The sequence below is a fragment of the Pseudophryne corroboree genome, chromosome 3, assembly GCF_028390025.1.
Source record: "Pseudophryne corroboree isolate aPseCor3 chromosome 3, aPseCor3.hap2, whole genome shotgun sequence".
NCBI lineage: Eukaryota > Metazoa > Chordata > Amphibia > Anura > Myobatrachidae > Pseudophryne > Pseudophryne corroboree.
Window position 1 is genome coordinate 88,433,506 of NC_086446.1, and position 24,921 is coordinate 88,458,426.

At 47.8% G+C, this 24,921-nt stretch overlaps 1 protein-coding gene across 7 annotated transcripts in view; it reads right to left on the reverse strand.

Moving 5' to 3' along the window:
* The window catches only part of LOC135057044 (gastrula zinc finger protein XlCGF26.1-like), a 353,457-nt gene that overhangs the window by 194,925 nt on the left and 133,611 nt on the right, over positions 1-24,921 (reverse strand). For 2 of the 7 annotated variants that reach the window (XM_063962913.1, XM_063962910.1), the window contains exon 8: positions 9,850-11,177. The exons of 4 other annotated variants lie outside the window; for them this stretch is intronic. In XM_063962913.1, the coding sequence (XP_063818983.1) occupies positions 10,036-11,177 (1,142 nt within the window). In that variant the 3' untranslated portion in view covers positions 9,850-10,035. Of the gene's footprint in view, positions 1-9,849; positions 11,178-24,921 lie in introns of those variants that run through there. One more of the 7 variants, XM_063962911.1, reaches the window with a different exon arrangement.

Consider the following 24,921-nt stretch of genomic DNA (forward strand, 5'->3'; position numbering starts at 1 on the left):
ATAGTATCCTTGTCTAAGGTATCAATTTCCTCAGATAAGGTATCCGTCCATGCTGCTACAGCACTACACACCCAGGCCGACGCGATCGCCGGCCTCAGTAAGGTACCGGAATGTGTATAAATGGACTTCAGGGTAACCTCCTGTTTGCGATCCGCAGCATCTTTGAGAGTAGCCGTATCCTGTGACGGCAGGGCTACCTTCTTGGATAAGCGTGTTAAAGCTTTGTCTACCCTAGGGGAGGATTCCCAGCGTAACCTGTCCGTTGGCGGGAAAGGATACGCCATAAGAATCCTTTTGGAAATCTGCAGTTTTTTATCTGGCGATTCCCAAGCCTTTTCACATAACTCATTCAGCTCGTGTGAGGGGGGGAAAGGTTACCTCCGGCTTCTTTTCCCCATACATATGCACCCTCTTGTCAGGGATTGGGGTTTCCTCTGTGATGTGCAACACATCCTTAATTGCTATAATCATATAACGGATGGATTTAGGCAATTTTGGCTGTAACTTTGCATCATCGTAATCGACACTGGAGTCAGAATCCATGTCGGTATCTGTGTCAACAATTTGGGATAGTGGGTGCTTCTGAGACCCTGACGGCCTCTGCGACATAGGATCAGGCACGGGTTGAGACCCTGACTGTCCCGAGGCTTCAGTCTTATCTAACATTTTATGCAAGGAATTAACATTATCATTTAAAACCTTCCACATATCCATCCAATCAGGTGTCGGCGCCGTCAGCGGAGACACCACATTCATTTGTTCCCGCCCTGCTTCCACATAGCCTTCCTCATCAGACATGTCGACACAAGCGTACCGACACCACACACACAGGGAATGTCCTTTCTGAAGACCGTTCCCCTACAAGGCCCTTTGGAGAGACAGAGAGAGTATACCAGCACACACCCCAGCGCTATAAAACCCAGTAATAACACAGTAACTTAATGTTAACCCAGTAGCTGCTGTTTATATATTGTGTTTTGCGCCTAATTAAGTGCCCCCCCTCTCTTTTTTACCCTCTTCTACCGTGTGTCTGCAGGGGAGAGCCTTGGGAGCTTCCTCTCAGTGGAGCTGTGGAGAAAAAATGGCGCTGGTGAGTGCTGAGGAAGAAGCCCCGCCCCCTCGGTGGCGGGCTTCTGTCCCACCTGAATATGCTATTCTTGGCGGGGGCTCATACATATATACAGTGCCCAGCTGTATATATGTTTAACTTTTGCCAAAAGAGGTCCCAAATGCTTCCCAAATGCTGACCAGGGCGCGACCCCCCCCCCGCGCCCTGCACCCTTACAGTGACCGGAGTATGTGTAGGTGGGTGGAGCAATGGCGCACAGCTGCAGTTCTGTGCATTACCTCAGTGAAGATCACGGAGTCTTCTGCCGCCTATGAAGTCTTCTTTGCTTCTAATACTCACCCGGCTTCTGTCTTCCGGCTCTGCGAGGGGGATCGGCGGCGCGGCTCTGGGACCGGACGGCGAGGGCGAGATCCTGCATACCGATCCCTCTGGAGCTAATGGTGTCCAGTAGCCTAAGAAGCAGGACCTAGCTTCAGAGAGTAGGGCTGCTTCTCTCCCCTCATTCCCTCGATGCAGGGAGTCATTTGCCAGCAGAGCTCCCTGAAAATAAAAAACCTAACAAAATACTTTCTCTCAGCGAACTCAGGAGAGCTCACTGAAAAGCACCCAGCTCGTCTGGGGACAGCATCAAACTGAGGTCTGGAGGAGGGGCATAGGGAGAGAGTGAAAGCAGCTCCAGGGCGGGAACAACTGCAGGAGATGGCGTCCGGAGATGGGCGAGGGGCTACAGGTCAGCGCCTTATCCCCTCTGACGGACTTCACCACCGGGTACTATGGAGCCTGTAACAAAAGGTTTTCCAAATGGTCCGTCTCCCAAAGGCCGCGCGGGATCGCGATTTACCCAGCGGGTCTCACCTGGGGGACCCTCTTACCTCCTCCCCGTTAATCTGCGGCCACGCGGCCCTGGAGAGCAGCAGCGGTGGTGTGCTGTAAGCTGTAAGTATCCGGGAACCAGGCCGCGGGAGTATACAGCACCGCAGGAGGGATGTGATTGAGCAGCAGCACAGCATTTCCCAGGGACATAAGAAGTGCTGCGGTCCTTGAAGTCTTCATATAAAGCTTTCTTCAGGGCTGCCTAGTGCAGCCCCCCGTTAGCGCCATCTTTCTTTAAAACTGAAATCCTGTGCACGGAGGCGGGTTTATAGAGGAGGCGGTGCATCCTGGGAACAGTCAAAGCTTTTAGGCTGTTGGTGCTTCGGATCAAGATCCAACTCTACACACCAATGTTATTCCCTGTGGAATCCCAGGTGTACCTCGCCGCAGAAATAAGATTCATCAAACTCCTGTCACTTTATCAGTAATTTGCCAAATGCCTCTGATAGCTTCTATAAGAGCCTCTATTCCCTGTGACAGTGCAGCACCCCCCCCCCCCCCCCCCACGAGTCTACCTCACCCTCCTCCATGTCTGACCCTTCATCATCAGAGTCAGACTGCAGGATATAGGATATGGGTCAGAGTACGTTTTTGCGGACAAATTGCAAGGGTCTGAGATGCTGGTTTGGGGACGAAGTTTCTGTTCATAAACTCATTCACAGACTGTCTTAAGTATTGCGTCTCTTTCTCATTGCAGGACAATTTAGTGGAAAATAAGATTTTACTCACCGGTAAATCTATTTCTCGTAGTCCGTAGTGGATGCTGGGACTCCGTAAGGACCATGGGGAATAGCGGCTCCGCAGGAGACTGGGCACAACTAAAGAAAGCTTTAGGTCTACCTGGTGTGCACTGGCTCCTCCCTCTATGACCCTCCTCCAGACCTCAGTTAAGATACTGTGCCCTGGAAGAGCTGACACAATAAGGAAGGATTTTGAATCCCGGGTAAGACTCATACCAGCCACACCAATCACACCGTATAACTCGTGATACTATACCCAGTTAACAGTATGAAATATAACTGAGCCTCTCAACGGATGGCTCAACAATAACCCTTTAGTTAAACAATAACTATATACAAGTATTGCAGACAATCCACACTTGGGATGGGCGCCCAGCATCCACTATGGACTACGAGAAATAAAATTACCGGTGAGTAAAATCTTATTTTCTCTGACGTCCTAAGTGGATGCTGTGACTCCGTAAGGACCATGGGATTACACCAAAGCTCCCAAACGGGCGGGAGAGTGAGGATGACATTGCAGCACCGAATGAGCAAACTCTAGGTCCTCCTCAGCCAGGGTATCAAACTTGTAGAATTTAGCAAATGTGTTTGACCCCGACCAAGTAGCTGCTCGGCAAAGTTGTAAAGCCGAGACCCCTCGGGCAGCCGCCCAAGAAGAGCCCACCTTCCTCGTGGAATGGGCTTTCACTGATCTAGGATGCGGCAGTCCAGCCGCAGAATGTGCAAGCTGAATCGTACTACAGATCCCTCGAGCAATAGTCTGCTTCGAAGCAGGAGCACCCAGCTTGTTGGGTGCATACAGGATAAATAGCGAGTCAGTTTTCCTGACACTAGCTGTCCTGAAAACATAAATTTTCAGGGCCATGACTACGTCCAACAACTTGGAATCCTCCAAGTCTTTAGTAGCCGCAGGCACCACAATAGGTTGGTTCAAATGAAAAGCTGATACCACCTTAGGGAGAAATTGGGTACGAGTCCTCAATTCTGCACTATCCATATGGAAAATCAGATAAGGGCTTTTACATTACAAAGCCGCCAATTCTGACACACGCCTGGCCGAAGCCAAGGCCAACAGCATGACCACTTTCCACGTGAGATATTTTAATTCCACGGTTTTTAGTGGCTCAAACCAATGTGACTTTAGGAAATCCAACACCACGTTGAGATCCCAAGGTGCCACTGGAGGCACAAAAGGGGGCTGACTATGCAGCACTCCCTTAACAAATGTCTGAACTTCAGGTAGGGAAGCCAGTTCTTTCTGGAAGAAAATCGATAGAGCCGAAATCTGGACCTTAATGGAACCCAATTTTAGGCCCATAGTCACCCCTGACTGTAGGAAGTGCAGAAATCGGCCCAGCTGAAATTCCTCCGTTGGGGCCTTCTTGGCCTCACACCACGCAACATATTTTCGCCATATGCGGTGATAATGGTTTGTGGTCACTTCTTTCCTAGCTTTTATCAGCGTAGGGATGACTTCCTCCGGAATGCCCTTTTCCTTCAGGATCCGGCGTTCAACCGCCATGCCGTCAAACGCAGCCGCGGTAAGTCTTGGAACAGACAGGGCCCTTGCTGCAGCAGGTCCTGTCTGAGCGGCAGAGGCCATGGGTCCTCTGAGATAATTTCTTGAAGTTCCGGGTACCAAGCTCTTCTTGGCCAATCCGGAACAATGAGTATAGTTCTTACTCCTCTTTTCCTTATTATCCTCAGTACCTTGGGTATGACAGGAAGAGGAGGGAACACATAAACCGACTGGTACACCCACGGTGTCACTAGAGCGTCCACAGATATTGCCTGAGGGTCTGTCGACCTGGCGCAATATCTTTATAGCTTTTTGTTTAGGCGGGACGCCATCATGTCCACCTGTGGCCGTTCCCAACGGTTTACAATCAGTTGGAAGACTTCTGGATGAAGTCCCCACTCTCCCGGGTGGAGGTCGTGCCTGCTGAGGAAGTCTGCTTCCCAGTTGTCCACTCCCGGAATGAACACTGCTGACAGTGCTAACACGTGATTTTCCACCCATCGGAGAATCCTTGTGGCTTCTGCCATCGCCATCCTGCTTCTTGTGCCGCCCTGTCGGATTACATGGGCGACTGCCGTGATGTTTTCTGACTGGATCAGTACCGGCTGGTTTTGAAGCAGGGGTCTTGCCTGACTTAGGGCATTATAAATGGCCCTCAGTTCCAGAATATTTATGTGTAGGGAAGTCTCCTGACTTGACCATAGTCATTGGAAGTTTATTCCCTGTGTGACTGCCCCCCAGCCTTGAAGGCTGGCATCCGTGGTCACCAGGACCCAGTCCTGTATGCCGAATCTGCGGCCCTCTTGAAGATGAGCACTCTGCAGCCACCCTTGGAGACAGGGTTATCAGCCGATGCATCTGAAGATGCGATCCGGACCACCTGTCCAACAGGTCCCACTAAAAAGTCCTTGCATGGAACCTGCCGAATGGAATTGCTTCGTAGGAAGCTACCATCTTTCCCAGGACTCGCGTGCAGTGATGCACCGACACCTGTTTTGGTTTCAGGAGGCCTCTGACTAGAGATGACAGCTCCCTGACTTTCTCCTCCGGGAGAAACACTTTTCTCTGTTCTGTGTCCAAAACCATCCCCAGGAACAGTAGACGTGTCGTAGGGACCAGCTGTGACTTTGGAATATTTAGAATCCTACCGTGCTGTTGTAGCACCTCCCTAAATAGTGCTACCCCGACCAACAACTGCTCCCTGGACCTCGCCTTTATCAGGAGATCGTCCAAGTACGGGATAATTAAAACTCCCTTTTTTGAAGGAGTATCATCATTTCGACCATTACCTTGGTAAATACCCTCGGTGCCGTGGACAGACCAAACGGCAACGTCTGGAATTGGTAATGACAATTCTGTACCACATATCTGAGGTATTCCTGGTGAGGATGGTAAATGGGGACATGCAGGTAAGCATCCTTGATGTCCAGTGATACCATGTAATCCCCCTCGTCCAGGCTTGAAATAACCGCCCTGAGCGATTCCATCTTGAACTTGAATTTTTTTATATAAGTGTTCAAGGATTTCAAATTTAGAATGGGTCTCGCCGAACCGTCCGGTTTTGGTACCACAAACATTGTGGAATAGTAACTCCGTCCTTGTTGAAGGAGGGGCACCTTGACTATCACCTGCTGGGAATACAGCTTGTGAATTGCCTCCAGCACTGCCTCCCTGTCTGAGGGAGTTGTTGGCAAAACAGATTTGAGGAAACGGCGAGGGGGAGACGTCTCGAATTCCAGCTTGTACCCCTGAGATACCACTTGAAGAATCCAGGGATCTACCCGTGAGCGAGCCCACTGATTGCTGAAGTTCTTGAGACGGGCCCCCACCGTGCCTGGCTCTGCCTGTGGAGCCCCAGCGTCATGCGGTGGACTTAGAGGAAGCGGGTGAGGACTTTTGTTCCTGGGAACTGGCTGTATGCTGCAGCTTTTTTCCTCTACCTCTGGGCAGAAAGGACGCGCCTCTAACCCGCTTGCCTTTCTGGGGCCGAAAGGACTGTAGCTGATAATACGGTGCTTTCTTTGGCTGTGAGGGAACATGGGGTAAAAATGCTGACTTCCCAGCTGTCGCTGTGGAAACGAGGTCCGAGAGACCATCCCCAAACAACTCCTTACCCTTATAAGGCAAAACTTCCATGTGCCTTTTAGAATCTGCATCACCCGTCCACTGCCGAGTCCATAATCCTCTCCTGGCAGAAATGGACATTGCACTTATTTTAGATGCCAGACGGCAAATATCCCTCTGTGCATCTCTCATGTATAAGACTGCGTCTTTTATATGCTCTATGGTTAGCAATATAGTGTCCCTGTCTAGGGTATCAATATTTTCTGACAGGGAATCTGACCACGCAGCTGCAGCACTGCAAATCCATGCTGAAGCAATAGCTGGTCTCAGTATAATGCCCGAGTGTGTATATACAGACTTCAGGATAGCCTCCTGCTTCCTATTAGCAGGCTCCTTTAGGGCGGCCGTGTACGGAGACGGTAGTGCCACCTTCTTTGACAGACGTGTAAGCGCTTTATCCACCCTAGGGGATGTTTCCCAAAGTGACCTATCCTCTGGCGGGAAAGGGTACGCCATTAGTAACCTTTTAGAAATTACCAGTTTCTTATCGGGGGAAGCCCACGCTTCTTCACACACTTCATTTAATTCCTCAGATGGGGGAAAAACCACTGGTAGTTTTTTCTCCCCAAACATAATACCCTTTTTTGTGGTTGCTGGGGTAATATCAGAAATGTGCAACACATTTTTAATTGTCTCAATCATGTAACGTGTGGCCCTATTGGATTGTACATTAGTCTCATCGTCGTCGACACTGGATTCAGTATCCGTGTCTATATCTGTGTCCACCATCTGAGGTAGCGGGCGTTTTAGAGCCCCTGATGGCTTTTGAGACAGCTGGGCAGACACAAGCTCAGAAGCCGGCTGTCCCACATCTGCTATGTCGTCAAACCTTTTATGTAAGGAATTGACACTTTCACGTAATTCCTTCCACAAGTCCATCCACTCAGGTGTCGGCCCCGCAGGGGGTGACATCACATTTATCGGCACCTGCTCCGCCTCCTCATCAAACATGTCGACACAGCCGTACCGACACACCGCACACACACACAGGGAATGCTCTGACTGAGGACAGGACCCCACAAAGCCCTTTGGGGAGACAGAGAGGGAGTATGCCAGCACACACCAACAGCGCTATATAACACAGGGATTAACACTATAACTGAGTGATTTTTCCAAATAGCTGCTTGTATACACAATATTGCGCCTAAATTTAGTGACCCCCTCTCTTTTTTACCCTATGTAGTCTGGAAACTGCAGGGGAGAGCCTGGGAGCGATCCTTCCAGCGGAGCTGTGAGGGAAAATGGCGTCAGTGTGCTGAGGGAGATAGCCCCGCCCCTTTTTCGGTGGACTTCTCCCGCTTTTTTCTATGTATATCTGGCAGGGGTATTTTACACATATATAGTCTCTATGACTATATTATGTGTTATTTGCCAGCCAAGGTACTCAATATTGCAGTCCATGGCGCCCCCCCCCCTTCCAGCGCCCTGCACCCATCAGTGACCGGAGTGTGAGGTGTGCATGGGAAGCAATGGCGCACAGATGCAGTGTTGTGCGCTAACTTGATGAAGACTGAAGTCTTCTGCCGCCGATTTCCAGGACCCTCTTCTTGCTTCTGGCTCTGTAAGAGGGACGGCGGCGCGGCTCCGGGAACGGACGATCGAGGTCGGGCCCTGTGTTCGATCCCTCAGGAGCTAATGGTGTCCAGTAGCCTTAGAAGCCCAAGCAAGCTGCAAGCAGGTAGGTTCGCTTCTCTCCCCTTAGTCCCTCGTGGCAGTGAGTCTGTTGCCAGCAGATCTCACTGAAAATAAAAACCCTAAAATAAACTTTCTTTTTCTAAGAGCTCAGGAGAGCCCCTAGTGTGCATCCAACTCAGCCGGGCACAAGATTCTAACTGAGGTCTGGAGGAGGGTCATAGAGGGAGGAGCCAGTGCACACCAGGTAGATCTAAAGCTTTCTTTAGTTGTGCCCAGTCTCCTGCGGAGCCGCTATTCCCCATGGTCCTTACGGAGTTCCAGCATCCACTTAGGACGTCAGAGAAATATTGGAAATCATTCCTTTAATGGAATCCAGCCATGCTGGTTCAGCTTCGCTAGTCTGGGAAGGTGCACTACACTGAGTACACAGTAGGGAGACCCTGGGGAAGAGGAACTCTGCCGTCAATGAAACACACTCTTTGCCTGACATATTGTAAATGTGACAGCACACACACACAGGAAAAGATTAAAAGCACAATTAACCCACAACGAGCCCTTCCAGGGAGACACAGAGATATTATGGAGCCAGCACGAAGCGCCCTTACCGCTAATTCTAATCTTAGCTGGGTCGCAGACTAAGCTCCCAGATTTGGGACTTATTACACTAATAATCGCTCACCCACTGCTATGACCCCCTGGTACCACTGAAGTTAATCTGGAGTCACTCCGAAGGAGCTGCGAGAACTTGTCAGTCAGCATTTCCACTGCAGAGGGAAAATGGAGCTGGTGAGCTGCTGGATCCGCTCATAGTGAAGCCCCGCCCCCTCAAGGTATTCCAGCTTTTTTTTATACTGTCTGTGATTTAGTACATAAAATGGAGTCAGCCCCCTTTTAAGTCTGTGATTGCCAGTGTGGGTACTGGGAACACTATAGTGTACTAAGACTCAGCCCGCTCAGAAGCTGTGCGTCTGCACTGTGTACTGAGTCTGGAGACCCAGCCGCCCCATGTAGAAGCCGTGCGTCTCCGTACCCTCATGCCACCATAATGGCTTAGTACTCACCACTCTTTTGGCTCTGTTAGGGGTGGCGGCGTCCAGTTAGCGGGAAAATTAACCCTATAAGAGGTTGGGCCGCACCCCCTCTAAGTCCCACGAAGCAGGCATGCTTGTGCCATCCAGTCCTGCCTGAAAATAACAAACAGAAAAAGAAATGCAGAAAACTCTTCAGGAGCTTCCATAAGTGTGACTGGCTTCTCCAGATACATTTTCTAAACTGAGTCTGGTAGGAGGGGCATAGAGGGAGGAGCCAGCGCACACTTTCAAATTCTTAAAGTGCCCATGGCTCCTATTGGACCCGTCTATACCCCATGGTCCTAAATGGATTCCCAGTATCCTCTAAGATGAAAGAGAAATGCATTTGAGCTCAACTCTACATGTACCTCTATATCACATCATATACATGCGTCCTTATATCACCTGACCATTGCAGGTATTATATACTACTTAGGAATCTATAGACCAAACATGTGGTCTGCTATTACTGTGATAGAGATATCTAACAGAATAATGACACCGCAATACGTTCCACACCTGAGTGATTTGTTCCAGTCATACTTATAGTACTCACATTACATGCACGTCTGTAATGGTAATAACATTATCACATGCTATTATACTGTGTGACTGTGGGCTACTCTTACTAAGATGCTGCTTTTACAAGCGGCTGATTCTCTGCAGCTTTTTACCATAAATGTGAAATTGCAATCAAGAGAAATATATAAACCATGTGCGTTCTACATTTAATACAAGTAAATCTAGCAATGGAGCGTTTAACAGCCCTCAATAACTCAGTGATGTTAATATACCTTGGCGTATACACTCTGCAAATGTTTTCATGCCTGCTTTTATTATTTACATTAATGATATACACAGATTTCACAGTATTTAGTATTGATGCAACCCCGTTTCATGTAGATCAGCTCATTGAAATTTTATTTTTTCCACATGAGCTTTCTGGTGTCTACGAAAAGTTGTATTATCTGAAAAACATTTCCCACACTCAGAGCATGTAAATCATTTGTCACCTGTGTGTGTCCTCTGATGTGTAACAAGATGTGATTTCCGTATAAAACATTTCCCACACTCAGAGCATGTAAATGGTTTCACACCAGTGTGTGTCCTCTGATGTGTAACAAGATGTGATTTCTGTATAAAGCATTTCCCACACTCAAAGCATGTAAATGGTTTCTCACCTGTGTGAATTCTCTGGTGTTTACAAAGATTTGATTGGTCTGCAAACATTTTCCCACACTCAGAGCATGTAAATAGTTTCTCACCTGTGTGTGTCCTCTGATGTGTAACAAGATTTGATTCCCGTATAAAGCAGTTCCCACACTCAGAGCATGTAAATAGTTTCACAACTGTGTGTGTCCTCTGATGTCTAACAAGATTCGATTTCTGTATAAAGCATTTCCCACACTCAGAGCAAGTAAATAGTTTCTCACCTGTGTGAATTCTCTGGTGTTTACAAAGATTTGCTTGGTCTGTAAACATTTTCCCACACTCAGAGCATGTAAATAGTTTCTCACCTGTGTGTGTCCTCTGATGTGTAACAAGATTTGATTTGTGTATAAAGCATTTCCCACACTCAGAACATGTAAATGGTTTCTCACCTGTGTGTGTCCTCTGATGTGTAACAAGATATGATTTCTGTATAAAGCATTTCCCACACTCAGAGCACGTAAATAGTTTCTCACCTGTGTGAATTCTCTGGTGTTTACAAAGATTTGATTGGTCTGTAAACATTTTCCCACACTCAGAGCATGTAAATGGTTTCTCACCTGTGTGTGTCCTCTGATGTCTAACAAGATTTGCTTTCCGTATAAAGCATTTCCCACACGCAGAGCATGAAAATAGTTTCTCGTCTGTATGAGATTTCTGATGTCTAACAAAAACTGACTGATGTGTAGAACTCTTACCAAACTCAGAACTGAATGATACCGTTTTATTTTTGTGAGCTGCACTGTGTGTAGCAACAGACGGTTCCCCGTGACTAGAGGGACCAGATAAAATATCTGCACTGGGAAGTTCTGGATGTATATTTAGGATAATGGGGTTTTCTTCTGGAAAATCTTGTATGTTCTTATCTTCTTTTTTAAAATCTGGAGAAATAATGCAACCTTCCTCCGAGGTATTCCTGCTTGTGCGCCCATCTACTGGAAACAAATGTATGAAAATAAGCAAAATTGTTTACACTGAGGAGCAAATGTTCATAGATGTCGCAGCACTTTCCTAAAATTAACACGTCTAAGACTGAACTGATCATCTTCCCACCATCTGAAGTCTCTTTACCTCCCTCTATTTTACTATACATTGACAACCTAACCATGGAGATCTCATTAACTCCGTCCTCTCCTTCAATCATTGTAAGCTCTAGTGAGCAGGGCCCTCTTCCCTTTTGTGCTTCCTCTTCCCTGACCAATACTATCATCTCCTCCCCAATACCAACAGTGGCACCGATCAGTTAAGCTCCGTAAGCACTGCTTTTGTAGGTATTTTTCCTTTCTTTCATGGGGACACTGGAACCATGGGTATAGGTGGAGCTGGAGTAGCCTGGGCACCAAATAGTTAAAGCTTGTAGCAGCAGCACAGGCTCCTCCTCCCCTATACTCCACCCTCTACCTTCAGCAGCCAGTTTCATTGTGGTGCCCAACAAAGCTAAGCACGTTTTATTAGCAGCTTTTGCTGCTAATTTTCTTATTTTAGTTTTTTTTTAATTTTGACTTGGGCAGTTGGCGGCACAGCTCAACCACCAAGGACATAGTTAAAACCGGACGCCGTTAATAGCAGCAAGTCCCCAGGGGTCAACTATGGGGCCCATTCTTCCGTTTCTCTCCTCCCCCACCATTTTGGCACGCCTCCTCCTACAGGGCAACTTGCAAAAGAGTCCACGCGCTCTCCCCGGCTAGTGGCAATTTTTATTTACTGCCGTTTTCTGTTATTATAAACCAGAAGGATTCACGTATGGTGCTTTTGTATTCTACTCCATGAGCCCACAGGTTCATTTTCTATCCCTGACAGGACTTGCAGCGGTCTCTGTCCAAGTCCCATGCCTGACGGGACTCATTACACATCTTTCTCCGGCAGGGGCCACAGGTTATCCACAGGATAACAATGGGATATGATGAATCAACAGCGGATTTGCAGCAATCGGTCAAAGTTTTTCCGGCCTCCCAGCATGCAACGGGCCCAGCATATATCCCCGCCTCCTTGTTCAGGCAAATCAGTTTTTTGTTTGGTGCGGCAGGAGCCGGACCATGGTCAGAGGGCTGCTGGTTCTTAGCCCTAAGCTTTGTTATTTTATTGTCTTACAGTTTTTTTGAGTGATCTTTCTAAACAGTGTCTTATACGTATCTTAGAAAGTCGCTCCAACAACTCTCCACCGGGTCGCGACAACGCTTACCTATGAGTATAGTGCTGTTTCGGCGGGCGTCTGTGTCGGATATACTAGCAGGGCCAGCAGATGTTACCGGGCTGTGGGTGGAGCACGGGGAGAAGGTAAGGTATCGATTTCGCTTAGAAGGGGAATATGGACACAGCCACACTATTTTGGGAAGGAGACTACCAAACAGTCACTGATGCAGCTGCCACCACGGGTGCACCAGCGCTAGGGCTTAGGGATCAGAAGTTCCAGGAATAGTCTGAGGCCGCGATCCCTAGGGTTGATGTCAGCAGTGGGGAGTCAGATGCTCTCCTGGTTGCCCCTACCCCGGTTCATGACCAGTTTCCTCCGCGTCTCCCGCCATGAACTGTTTTCCACTTCCGTCTCAGACGCTGTATACGTAGGGGACCCAGTTGCAGCATAGGCGGCTGTGTGACTGGTGCGTCCGTGTTCACTGAGCGTCTGTGTTCACTATAGGTTTATGGAGCAGCAGTGTACAGTGTAGCTGGATCCACTCAGCGTTCGCTAATGTATTGATCGGTTCTGGAAGCGGGGAGAGTCTCCCTGTATCCCACTCTACTGAGTAAGGGTTATACAGCACTAAGTCTCTAGCTACCTTTTAAGTACGAATAGTTAGATAAGTGCCTATTGCATACGAGTCTGTATACATTTACTGCTGTTTCTTTCACATTTGCGTCTGAATACGTTAGTTCTGTTTAAAACATGATGCAGTAATATGTTCTCCTTTATACTTAAAAGTAGCTGTAGTTGATGTTGTGCTCATATTGCTTAATATACTAATGTATAACATGTGACTAACTGCTAGTGTGATTGCTGACTTTACTAGATTTCTGTCAGTTTGTTTATTCCAATGCAAAATGCCAGTGTATGGGTAGGGTTGGATTGTTTGTCACTTTAAAAAGCTAAACGTGATTACAGTCACATATTGTGTAGTACACTGTGGAAGTGTTGATTATTTATCATGTCTAAGAGCAGCAAAGGTGAGGAAGGTACACTCACAGCAACACCAACACTCCTATCATGTTTGTCTTGCAAAAATGTGTTATCCTCTCAGGATCTGGTTCAGGATGGTTTGTATGCAAATTGTTTAAGCTTTCATCAGGGGTTAATGAAAAATACAAGGCAGATTCAGGTACAGATGGATCCACCTAGGGCTATGTTTGCACAGACTTTATCCAGTATAGCTGATCGGATAATTCCTCCAACTCCTGTACCAGGGATAGGTTACACCAGGCATTCCCAACCGCAGTCCTCAAAGCACACCAACAGTGCAGGTTTTAGTGATATCCAGGCTTCAGCACAGATGGTTAAATCAAAATACTAATTAAATCACCTGTGTTCAAGCCTGGATATCACTAAAACCAGGACTGTTAGTGTGCCTTGAGGACCGAGGTTGGGAAACACTGGGTTACACTATTAACCCTTACATGCAGCTCCCCACCTATAGTGTATCACTTCCAGCAGCAGCTTCTCAAAAGAAACAAGCTGATAAACTGGTGGTAAGTAAAATTTCACCGTCACAGGCTACACATGATTCGGATGAGGATTCATCGGAAGATGAAAGCTCAATTAATTCTGCTTCGGCATACGAAGAGGAGGAGAAAGGTCTCAGCTCAGTGGATATAGCAGAGCAATGAAAGCCATTCTATCTTTAGAGGAATCAGCAGAGCCTGTGTTAAAAACCAAGGCACTTGTGTTTAAACGTCCCAAAACAGTTACAACAGTTTTCAGGGTCAGATCAGGTGACAGAACTTATGGAAGAGGCCAATAAGAAATTTAGAATTCCTAAGAAATGGAATTCCAATTATCCTCTTCCAGCTCGGGATTGTTTAAAAAGGGTAGTGGCTTCTAAAATAGATACGCATGTAATTCGATTCGTGCGAAAATCTACATTACCTTTGCCATCATTAAATGATGTGACGGATAGGAGAGTGGATGGGTTTCTAAAAAACATTTTTACCTGTCTGGGGCAGTCATAAGGCCAGCCATGGCTTCAGCTTAGATGGCAAAGATAGTGGCTGCCTGGGCTGATGCATTGGAGGGGGATTTTTCTATAGCTTCTAGAGAGAAAAAATCCCATATAACACATATAAAACAGGCTGCAATGTTCCTGGAAGTAGCAGCATTAGATATGGGTACTATCGCCTCCAGGGCATCAGCTTCAACAATAGCTGCTCGCAAAGCAGTTTGGCTACATACGTGGAAAGCCGATCTAGAATCTAAGAAGATTTTGGAATCATTACCCTTTTCTGGAGATATTCTTTTTGGTAAAGAATTGACAGATATTCTGGAGTCAGAAGCAGACTCCAAGAAGGTCAAGTTCCCTTCCACATACAATTTCAAACCTAAAGTTCCGGCTTTTCTGCCCTTTCGGTATCAAGGAAAAGCTAAAGGAAAAAATTATGGCAAGCAGGCCCAATACAACCAGTCTGGTAAGACAAAAAAGCATTGGCCTACCAGAGGTCTGGTTGAGAAGACAGAGAATAAACCATCATCCTGATGGTGCGGGCTGCCACCTGGGTGACCCCAGGGTGGGGGGGTCGACTTCTTTAGTTTGCACAGATCTGGCAGCTGTCTACAACAGATACCTGGGTGCAGGAAACTGTATCTCTAGGTTCAGTTATTGCCTTCAAAAAGCACTCTCCTCGAAGGTTTTTTGTACCAGCCCATCTCGGGTAGAGACGAAGGCCAGGGCTTTGTTAGAAGCAGTTCAGAAACTGCTTCAGTCAGGGGTAATCATTCCAGTTCCTCCTGCACAACAGAGACAGGGTTTTTACTCCAACCTGTTTTTAGTTCGGAAGCCAAATGGGTCTTTTCGGCCCATTCTCAACCTCAAAGTACTGAACAAATACATTTGGGTACCTCGGTTTCACATGGAGATGTTACGTTCCATCATTTTGGTCATGGAACCAGGGGATTATATGGTATACCTGGATATACAGGGTGCTTACCTACATGTTCCTATAGCACTGTCCCATCAGTGCTATCTCAGGTTCGCCATCTATCAGCAGAATTTTCAGTTCCAGGCCCTACCTTTTGGGTTAGCCACAGCTCCCAGAGTATTTACCAAGATTATGGTGGACATGGCAGCTTATCTCCGCCAGCAGGGGATAAGAATTTTTCCATACCTCAACGATCTTTTAATCCTGGCATACGCAAAGAAATTGCTCTTAGCTCATCTGCAACAGACAATAACGTGTCTGCAGAACCACGGGTGGCTCATAAACTGGGCAAAATAGTCTCTGGTTCCGACACAACGGATGACTCACTTGGGGGCTGTACTGGATTCAGGTCTTCAGAGAGTAATTCAGGACTTGTTACACAGTCAAAAGGTATCCATGCACGCAGCAATGCGGGTGATGGGTTTAATGGTATCAACGTTCGACATAGTGGAGTATGCACAATTCCACTCGAGGCCTCTGCAGCGTCTGATTCTTTCTTGCCAACTGGAATGGGTTGCATCAGACGATAAAAACACAGACCACGTCTCTTACGATAGAAGAAGGTCATTAGCCTGGTCGCTTCAGACATCCCATCTGGACAAAGGGAGACCCCCTTGGATATCAGATTGGGAAATTCTGATGACAGTTGTCAGTCTTGAGGGCTGGGGAGAAGTGTCAGGAAGGTTGTGTTTTCAGGGACAATGGACCAGGGAAGAAAGTTGCCTGCCAATAAACATATTGGAACTTCGGGCCATAAACATGGCACTGATTCAGGCAAGACACATTCTTCGGGGAAAACCAGTCCAGACCCGCTCGGACAATGCAACGGCAGTAGCGTACCTCAACCATCAGGGAGGAACTCGCAGCCAAAAAGCAATGAAGGAGGTAAGTTACATACTAAAGTGGGCAGAACTCCATCATCCAGCCTTGTCCGCAGTGTTCGTTCCGGGAGTCCTAAACTGGGAAGCGGATTTTCTCAATCAACACGCCATTCAGGCAAGTGAATGGTCTCTACACCTGGAGGTCTTCCAGACTCTAGTAGACAAGTGGGGGTTGCCAGAGATAGATCTCATGGTGTTACGTCTGAACAACAAAGTTCTCGCATACGGGGCAAGAACAAAGGATCCCAGATCGATCTTTGTGGATGCCCTGTCAATGAGATGGGACTTTCATCTGGCTTATGCATTTCCTCCAATCACCTTATTATCCAGGGTGGTGAGAGATAAAGCAAGGGACAGGTGCCGTGATACTAATAGCGCCTGCTTGGCACAGAAGACATTGGTAGACAGATCTGCAGAGAATGTCGATGGATGTTCCACTTCTGCTCCCTCAACGTCCAGATCTACTGATGCAGGGTCCTTGTTATCACAGGCATATGGATCGACTGTCTTTGACAGCATGGCTCTTGAAACCTCCATCCTGAAGACAGGAGTTTTCTCACAACAGGCAATTCAAACTATGCTCACAGCAAGGAAACCTCTCAGCTCACATTTATCACTGAATATGGCAAGCCTATATTTATCAGTGCAGTGAACGGAAAATGGAACCTAAGGCTTTCAGAGTTTCCAGGGTCTTAGCATTCCATCAGACAGGAATGGATAAAGCTTTGAAGGTGGCTCCCTTGAGTGCAAGTGTCGGCATTGACTGTATGGTTTCAAAAGAAAATTGCCCATTTACAGGATGTGCGTACATTTGTCCAGGGAATGCTGTGCATTTAACCTACTTTTATTCCTCCTACAGTACCTTGGGACTTAAGTTTAATCCTAAAGGCCATTCAAGCTGCCCTGTCTGAACCACTTAATAAAGTGGATCTTAAACAGTTGACAGCTAAAGTTCTCTTTCTACTGGCTATGGCGTCAGCTAGAAGAGTATCAGATTTAGGGGCATTATCATGTCGTTCTCCATTCTGATTTTGTTATACAGGTAAAGCAGTTCTCAGAACTAGATCTGGATATCTTCCGAAGGTGGTGTCAAAATTCCACCTTAATGAAGAAAAATAAGATTTTACTTACCGGTAAAGCTATTTCTCGTAGTCCGTAGTGGATGCTGGGGACTCCGTAAGGACCATGGGGATAGACGGGCTCCGCAGGAGACATGGGCACTTTAAGAAAGAATTTAGGTTCTGGTGTGCACTGGCTCCTCCCTCTATGCCCCTCCTCCAGACCTCAGTTAGAGAAACTGTGCCCAGAAGAGCTGACAGTACAAAGAAAGGATTTTGGTAATCCAGGGCAAGATTCATACCAGCCACACCAATCACACCGTATAACAAGTGATAACCAGTTAACAGTATGACAAATAACAGAGCATCAGGTCAAACCCCGATGCAACCATAACTTAACCGTTATTGAAGCAATAACTATATACAAGTATTGCAGAAGAAGTCCGCACTTGGGACGGGCGCCCAGCATCCACTACGGACTACGAGAAATAGATTTACCGGTAAGTAAAATCTTATTTTCTGTAACATCCTAGTGAATGCTGGGGACTCCGTAAGGACCATGGGGATTATACCAAAGCTCCCAAACGGGCAGGAGAGTGCGGATGACTCTGCAGCACCGATTGAACAAACACAAGGTCCTCCTCAGCCAGGGTATCAAACTTGTAGAACATTGCAAAACTGTTTGAACCTGACCAAGTAGCCGCTCGGCAAAACTGTAATGCCGAGACCCCTCAGGCAGCCGCCCAAGAAGAGCCCACCTTCTTAGTGGAATGGGCCTTAACTGATTTTGGCAGCGGCAATCCAGCCGCAGAATGAGCCTGCTGAATAGCCGCCAACTCTGACACGCGCCTGGCCGAAGCCAAGGCTAATAGCATGACAACCTTCCACGTGAGATATTTCAACTCCACCTTTTTAAGTTGTTCAAACCAGTGGGATTTCAGGAAGCCTAACACCACATTAAGATCCCAAGGTGCCACTGGAGGCACAAAAGGAGGCTGAATATGCAGGACTCCCTTTACAAACGTCTGAACTTCAGGTAGAGAAGCCAAATCCTTTTGAAAGAAAATGGATAGGGCCGAAATCTGGACTTTAATGGAGCCCAATTTTAGGCCCAAATTCCCTGCGGACTGTAGGAAGTGAAGGAAACGGCTTAGCTGGAATTCCTTCGTAGGAGCTTTCCTGGCCTCACACCAAGAAACATATTTTCGCCATATTCAGTTATAATGTTTAACGGTCACGTCCTTCCTAGCCTGTATCAGCGAAAGAATTACCTCATCCGGAATGCCCTTTTCTGCTAGGATCCGGCGTTCAACCGCCATGCCGTTAAACGCAGCCGCGGTAAGTCTTGGAACAGGTCCTGTCTTAGAGGAAGAGGCCACGGGTCCTCTGTGAGCATTTCTTGCAGATCTGGATACCAAGTCCTTCGTGGCCAATCTGGAACAATGAGGATTGTTCTCACTCCCCTTTCTCTTATTATCCTCAGCACCTTGGGTATGAGATGAAGAGGAGGAAATACATAGACCGACCGGAACACCCACGGTGTCACCAGGGCGTCTACAGCTACTGCCTGAGGGTCCCTTGATCTGGCGCAATACCTCTGTAGCTTTTTGTTGCGGCGGGATGGAGGTCGTGTCTGCTGAGGAAGTCTGCTTCCCAGTTGTTCACTGCCGGGATGAACACTGCCGACAGTGCGCTTACGTGATTCTCCGCCCAGCGAAGAATTCTGGTGGCTTCTACCATTGCCACTCTGCTCCTTGTGCCGCCTTGTCGGTTTACATGAGCCACTGCGGTGATGTTGTCCGACTGAATCAGAACCGGTTGGTCGCGAAGCAAGATCTCCGCTTGACGCAGGGAGTTGTAAAGCCCTTAGGTCCAGGATGTTGATGTGAAGGCAAGTCTCTTGACTTGACCACAGCCTTTGGAAATTTCTTCCCTGTGTGACTGCTCCCCAACCTCAGAGGCTTGCGTCCGTGGTCACCAGGACCCAGTCCTGAATGCCGAATCTGCGGCCCTCGAGAAGGTGAGCACTCTGCAGCCTCCACAGGAGTGACACCCTGGCCCTGGGGGATAGGGTGATTAACCGATGCATCTGAAGATGTGATCCGGACCACTTGTCCAGTAAGTCCCATTGAAAGGTCCTCGCATGGAACCCCTTTTCTGGTCTGTGTCCAGAATCATGCCCAGGAAAGGCAACCGAGTCGTAGGAACCAACTGCGACTTTGGAATATTTAGAATCCAGCCGTGTTGCCGTAACACTTCCAGAGAAAGTGATACGCTGTTCAGCAACTGCTCTCTTGATCTTGCTATTATGAGGAGATCGTCCAAGTACGGGATAATTGTGACCCCTTGCTTCCGCAGGAGTACCATCATTTCCGCCATTACCTTGGTAAACATTCTCGGTGCCGTGGAGAAACCAAACGGCAACGTCTGAAATTGGTAATGACAATCCTGTACCACAAATCTGAGGTACGCCTGATGAGGTGGATAGATGGGGACATGAAGGTATGCATCCTTCATGTCCAGAGACACCATAAAATCCCCCCCTTCCAGGCTTGCGATGACCACTCTCAGCGATTCCATCTTGAACTTGAACCTTCTCAGGTATATGTTCTGGGATTTTAAAGTCAATATGGGTCTGACCGAACCGTCCGGTTTCGGGCCTACAAACATGGTCGAATAATAACCCCTTCCCTGTTGCAGGAGGGGAACTTTAACCACCACCTGTTGAAGATACAATTTGTGAATTGCAGTTAACACTATTTCCCTGTCGTGGGGGGAAGCTGGTAGGGCCGATTTGAGGTATCGGTGAGGGGGCATCTCTTCAAATTCCAGCTTGTATCCCTGAAACACAATTTCTATTGCCCAGGGAGTGAACCCACTTGTGGCTGAAATTTCGAAGATGTGCCCCCACCGTAACTAGCTCTGCCTGTGGAGCCCCAGCGTCATGCGGTGGATTTTGTAGAGGCTGGGGAGGATTTCTGTTCCTGGGAACTAGCCATGTTGTGCAGCTTCTTTCCTCTGCCCCTGCCTCTGGCAAGATAGGACGCACCTCAGACTTTCTTGTTCCTTTGTGAACGAAAGGACTGCATTTGATAATGCGGTGCTCTCTTAGGCTGTGAGGGAATATAAGGCAAAAAATGTGACTTTCCAGCTGTAGCTGTGGAGAACAGGTTCGAGAGACCCTCCCCGAACAATTCCTCACCCTTGTAAGGTAAAACCTCCATATGCCTTTTTGAGTCGGCATCACCTGTCCACTGCCGAGTCCACAGGACCCTTCTGGCAGAAATCGACATAGCATTTATTCTAGAACCCAGTAGACTAATGTTTCTTTGAGCATCTCTCATATATAGGACAGTGTCTTTAATATGCCCCAGGGTCAACAACATAGTATCCTTGTCTAAGGTATCAATTTCCTCAGATAAGGTATCCGTCCATGCTGCTACAGCACTACACACCCAGGCCGACGCGATCGCCGGCCTCAGTAAGCCTTTTCACATAACTCATTCAGCTCGTGTGAGGGGGGAAAGGTTACCTCCGGCTTCTTTTCCCCATACATATGCACCCTCTTGTCAGGGACTGGGGTTTCCTCTGTGATGTGCAACACATCCTTAATTGCTATAATCATATAACGGATGGATTTAGCCAATTTTGGCTGTAACTTTGCATCACCGTAACCGACACTGGAGTCAGAATCCATGTCGGTATCTGTGTCAACAATTTGGGATAGTGAGCGCTTCTGAGACCCTGACGGCCTCTGCGACATAGGATCAGGCACGGGTTGAGACCCTGACTGTCCCGAGGCTTCAGCCTTGTCTAACCTTTTATGTAAGGAATTAACATCATTTAAAACCTTCCACATATCCATCCAATCAGGTGTCGGCGTCGTCGGCGGAGACACCACATTCATTTGTTCACGCTGTGCTTCCACATAGCCTTCCTCAGACATGTCGACACAAGCGTACCGACACCACACACACAGGGAATGTCCTTTCTGAAGACCGTTCCCCCACAAGGCCCTTTGGAGAGACAGAGAGAGAGAGTATGCCAGCACACACCCCAGCGCTATAAAACCCAGGAATAACACAGTAACTTAATGTTAACCCAGTAGCTGCTGTTTATATTGTGTTTTGCGCCTAATTATGTGCCCCCCTCTCTATTTTACCCTCTTCTACCGTGTGTCTGCAGGGGAGAGAGCCTGGGGAGCTTCCTCTCAGCAGAGCTGTGGAGAAAAAATGGCGCTGGTGAGTGCTGAGGAAAAAGCCCCGCCCCCTCGGCGGCGGGCTTCTGTCCCGCCTGAATATGCAATTTTTGGCGGGGGCTCATACATATATACAGTGCCCAGCCGTATATATGTTTAACTTTTGCCAAAAGAGGTCCCAAATGCTGCCCAGGGCCCCCAGCATGGTCCTTACGGAGTCCCCAGCATCCACTAGGACATTACAGAAATATATATATATATATATATATAGACCCTGACGCACTTATCCTCTCAGGGCACAGAATATAGTGATAGCAAGGGTGTGATATAACAAAGGAAAAATCACACAGCAGCTATAGGCACACTCAGTCACAAGTACAATGCAGATATAAGTTACACAACACTAATACTGCACTGGACCAGCAAATTTGCATATAACAATAGGCATGTATATGCAGTGAGATATAACAATGCACAGTAGCACTGGATATACAGTATATCACAGAATAATTTTACAACCTATTCCAATATGGTTATAGATAGATGTGACAGAGCGCTTGGGTGTGTATTAATAAAGATGAGTGTAACCGTGTGAGAATGACAATATTGTAACCATAAGTGACAATATGAAAGTTGTGCAATACCTGTAAAAAAAAAAAAAGGATTATAATGTTTACAGCCCTTTTATGGTTTTTTACTGAGGTCTCCAGGTGGTATAACAATTGCAGGGGTTCCGTTTTTGCCGTGCTGATTGGTCCATAAAGAGTTAGTCCCGGTTACCTGACTTTCCCTATACTACCAACCTTGTGGGTGTGTGGTGACGTTTGTCTTCCTCCGACTGGTTCCCCCGCTCCGACTTGCTTCTCTCTCCGCCCGCCGCTCACTCGCGCTGTGCGGCGCTTGATGAGTAAATGCTGTCCCGGTCTGTGAGGCGGCTGTGATACAGCTTCCAGAGGGTCAGCTGCGTGCTGATGCAAAGTATATTTAGGTTTAATCTTTTGGAGTCCGTTTTCTCAGTGCTTTCTCCAACGCGTTTCAGGCTCCAAGCCCTTAATCATGGATAGCGCAGGTTTGGCCAGTTTAATAATTTATAGGAAAAAATAAGAATTTACTTACCGATAATTCTATTTCTCGTAGTCCGTAGTGGATGCTGGGACTCCGTCAGGACCATGGGGAATAGCAGCTCCGCAGGAGACTGGGCACAAAAGTAAAAGCTTTAGGACTACCCGGTGTGCACTGGCTCCTCCCCCTATGACCCTCCTCCAAGCCTCAGTTAGGATACTGTGCCCGGACGAGCGTACACAATAAGGAAGGATTTTGAATCCCGGGTAAGACTCATACCAGCCACACCAATCACACCGTACAACTTGTGATCTGAACCCAGTTAACAGCATGATAACAGAGGAGCCTCTGGATAGATGGCTCACAACAACAATAACCCGATTTAGTTAACAATAACTATGTACAAGTATTGCAGACAATCCGCACTTGGGATGGGCGCCCAGCATCCACTACGGACTACGAGAAATAGAATTATCGGTAAGTAAACTCTTATTTTCTCTGACGTCCTAGTGGTTGCTGGGACTCCGTCAGGACCATGGGGATTATACCAAAGCTCCCAAACGGGCGGGAGAGTGCGGATGACTCTGCAGCACCGAATGAGAGAACTCCAGGTCCTCCTTAGCCAGGGTATCAAATTTATAGAATTTTACAAACGTGTTTTCTCCTGACCACGTAGCTGCTCGGCAAAGTTGTAAAGCCGAGACCCCTCGGGCAGCCGCCCAAGATGAGCCCACCTTCCTTGTGGAATGGGGATTGACAGATTTTGGCTGTGGCAGGCCTGCCACAGAATGTGCAAGCTGAATTGTACTACAAATCCAAGGAGCAATAGTTTGCTTAGAAGCAGGAGCACCCAGCTTGTTGGGTGCATACAATATAAACAGCGAGTCAGATTTCCTGACTCCAGCCGTCCTGGAAACATATATTTTCAGGGCCCTGACTACATCCAGAAACTTGGAATCCTCCAAGTCCCCAGTAGCCGCAGGCACCACAATAGGTTGGTTTAGGTGAAACGCTGAAACCACCTTAGGGAGAAATTGAGGGCGAGTCCTCAATTCCGCCCTATCCGAATGAAATATCAGGTAAGGGCTTTTATAGGATAAAGCCACCAACTCTGATACGCGCCTGGCTGAAGCCAGGGCCAACAGCATTACCACTTTCCATGTGAGATATTTCAAATCCACTGTGGCAAGTGGTTCGAACCAATGTGATTTTAGGAATCCCAAAACCACATTGAGATCCCAGGGTGCCACTGGAGGCACAAAGGGAGGCTGTATATGCAGTACCCCCTTTACAAAAGTCTGGACTTCAGGAACTGAAGCCAATTCTTTCTGGAAGAAAATCGACAAGGCCGAAATTTGAACCTTAATGGAACCTAATTTTAGGCCCATGGACAATCCTGTTTGCAGGAAATGCAGGAAACGACCTAGTTGAAATTCCTCTGTCGGGGCCTTCCTGGCCTCGCACCACGCAACATATTTCCTCCAAATACGGTGATAATGTTGTGCAGTTACATCCTTCCTGGCTTTGATCAGGGTAGGGATGACTTCATCTGGAATGCCTTTTTCCTTCAGGATCCGGCGTTCAACCGCCATGCCGTCAAACGCAGCCGCGGTAAGTCTTGGAACAGACAGGGTCCTTGCTGAAGCAGGTCCCTTCTTAGAGGTAGAGGCCACGGATCCTCCGTGAGCATCTCTTGAAGTTCCGGGTACCAAGTCCTTCTTGGCCAATCCGGAGCCACGAGTATAGTTCTTACTCCTCTCCGTCTTATAATCCTCAGTACCTTTGGTATGAGAGGCAGAGGAGGGAACACATACACTGACTGGTACACCCACGGTGTTACCAGAGCGTCCACCGCTATTGCCTGAGGGTCCCTTGACCTGGCGCAATACCTGTCTAGTTTTTTGTTGAGGCGGGACGCCATCATGTCCACCTTTGGTTTTTCCCAACGGTTTACAATCACTTGGAAGACTTCTGGATGAAGTCCCCACTCTCCCGGGTGGAGATCGTGTCTGCTGAGAAAATCTGCTTCCCAGTTGTCCACTCCGGGAATGAACACTGCTGACAGTGCTATCACATGATTTTCCGCCCAGCGAAGAATCCTTGCAGCTTCTGCCATCGCTCTCCTGCTTCTTGTGCCGCCCTGTCTGTTTACGTGGGCGACTGCCGTGATGTTGTCCGACTGGATCAACACCGGCTGACCCTGAAGCAGAGGCCTTGCTTGACTTAGGGCATTGTAAATGGCCCTTAGTTCCAGGATATTTATGTGAAATGACGTTTCCATGCTTGACCACAAGCCCTGGAAATTTCTTCCCTGTGTGACTGCTCCCCAGCCTCTCAGGCTGGCATCCGTGGTCAC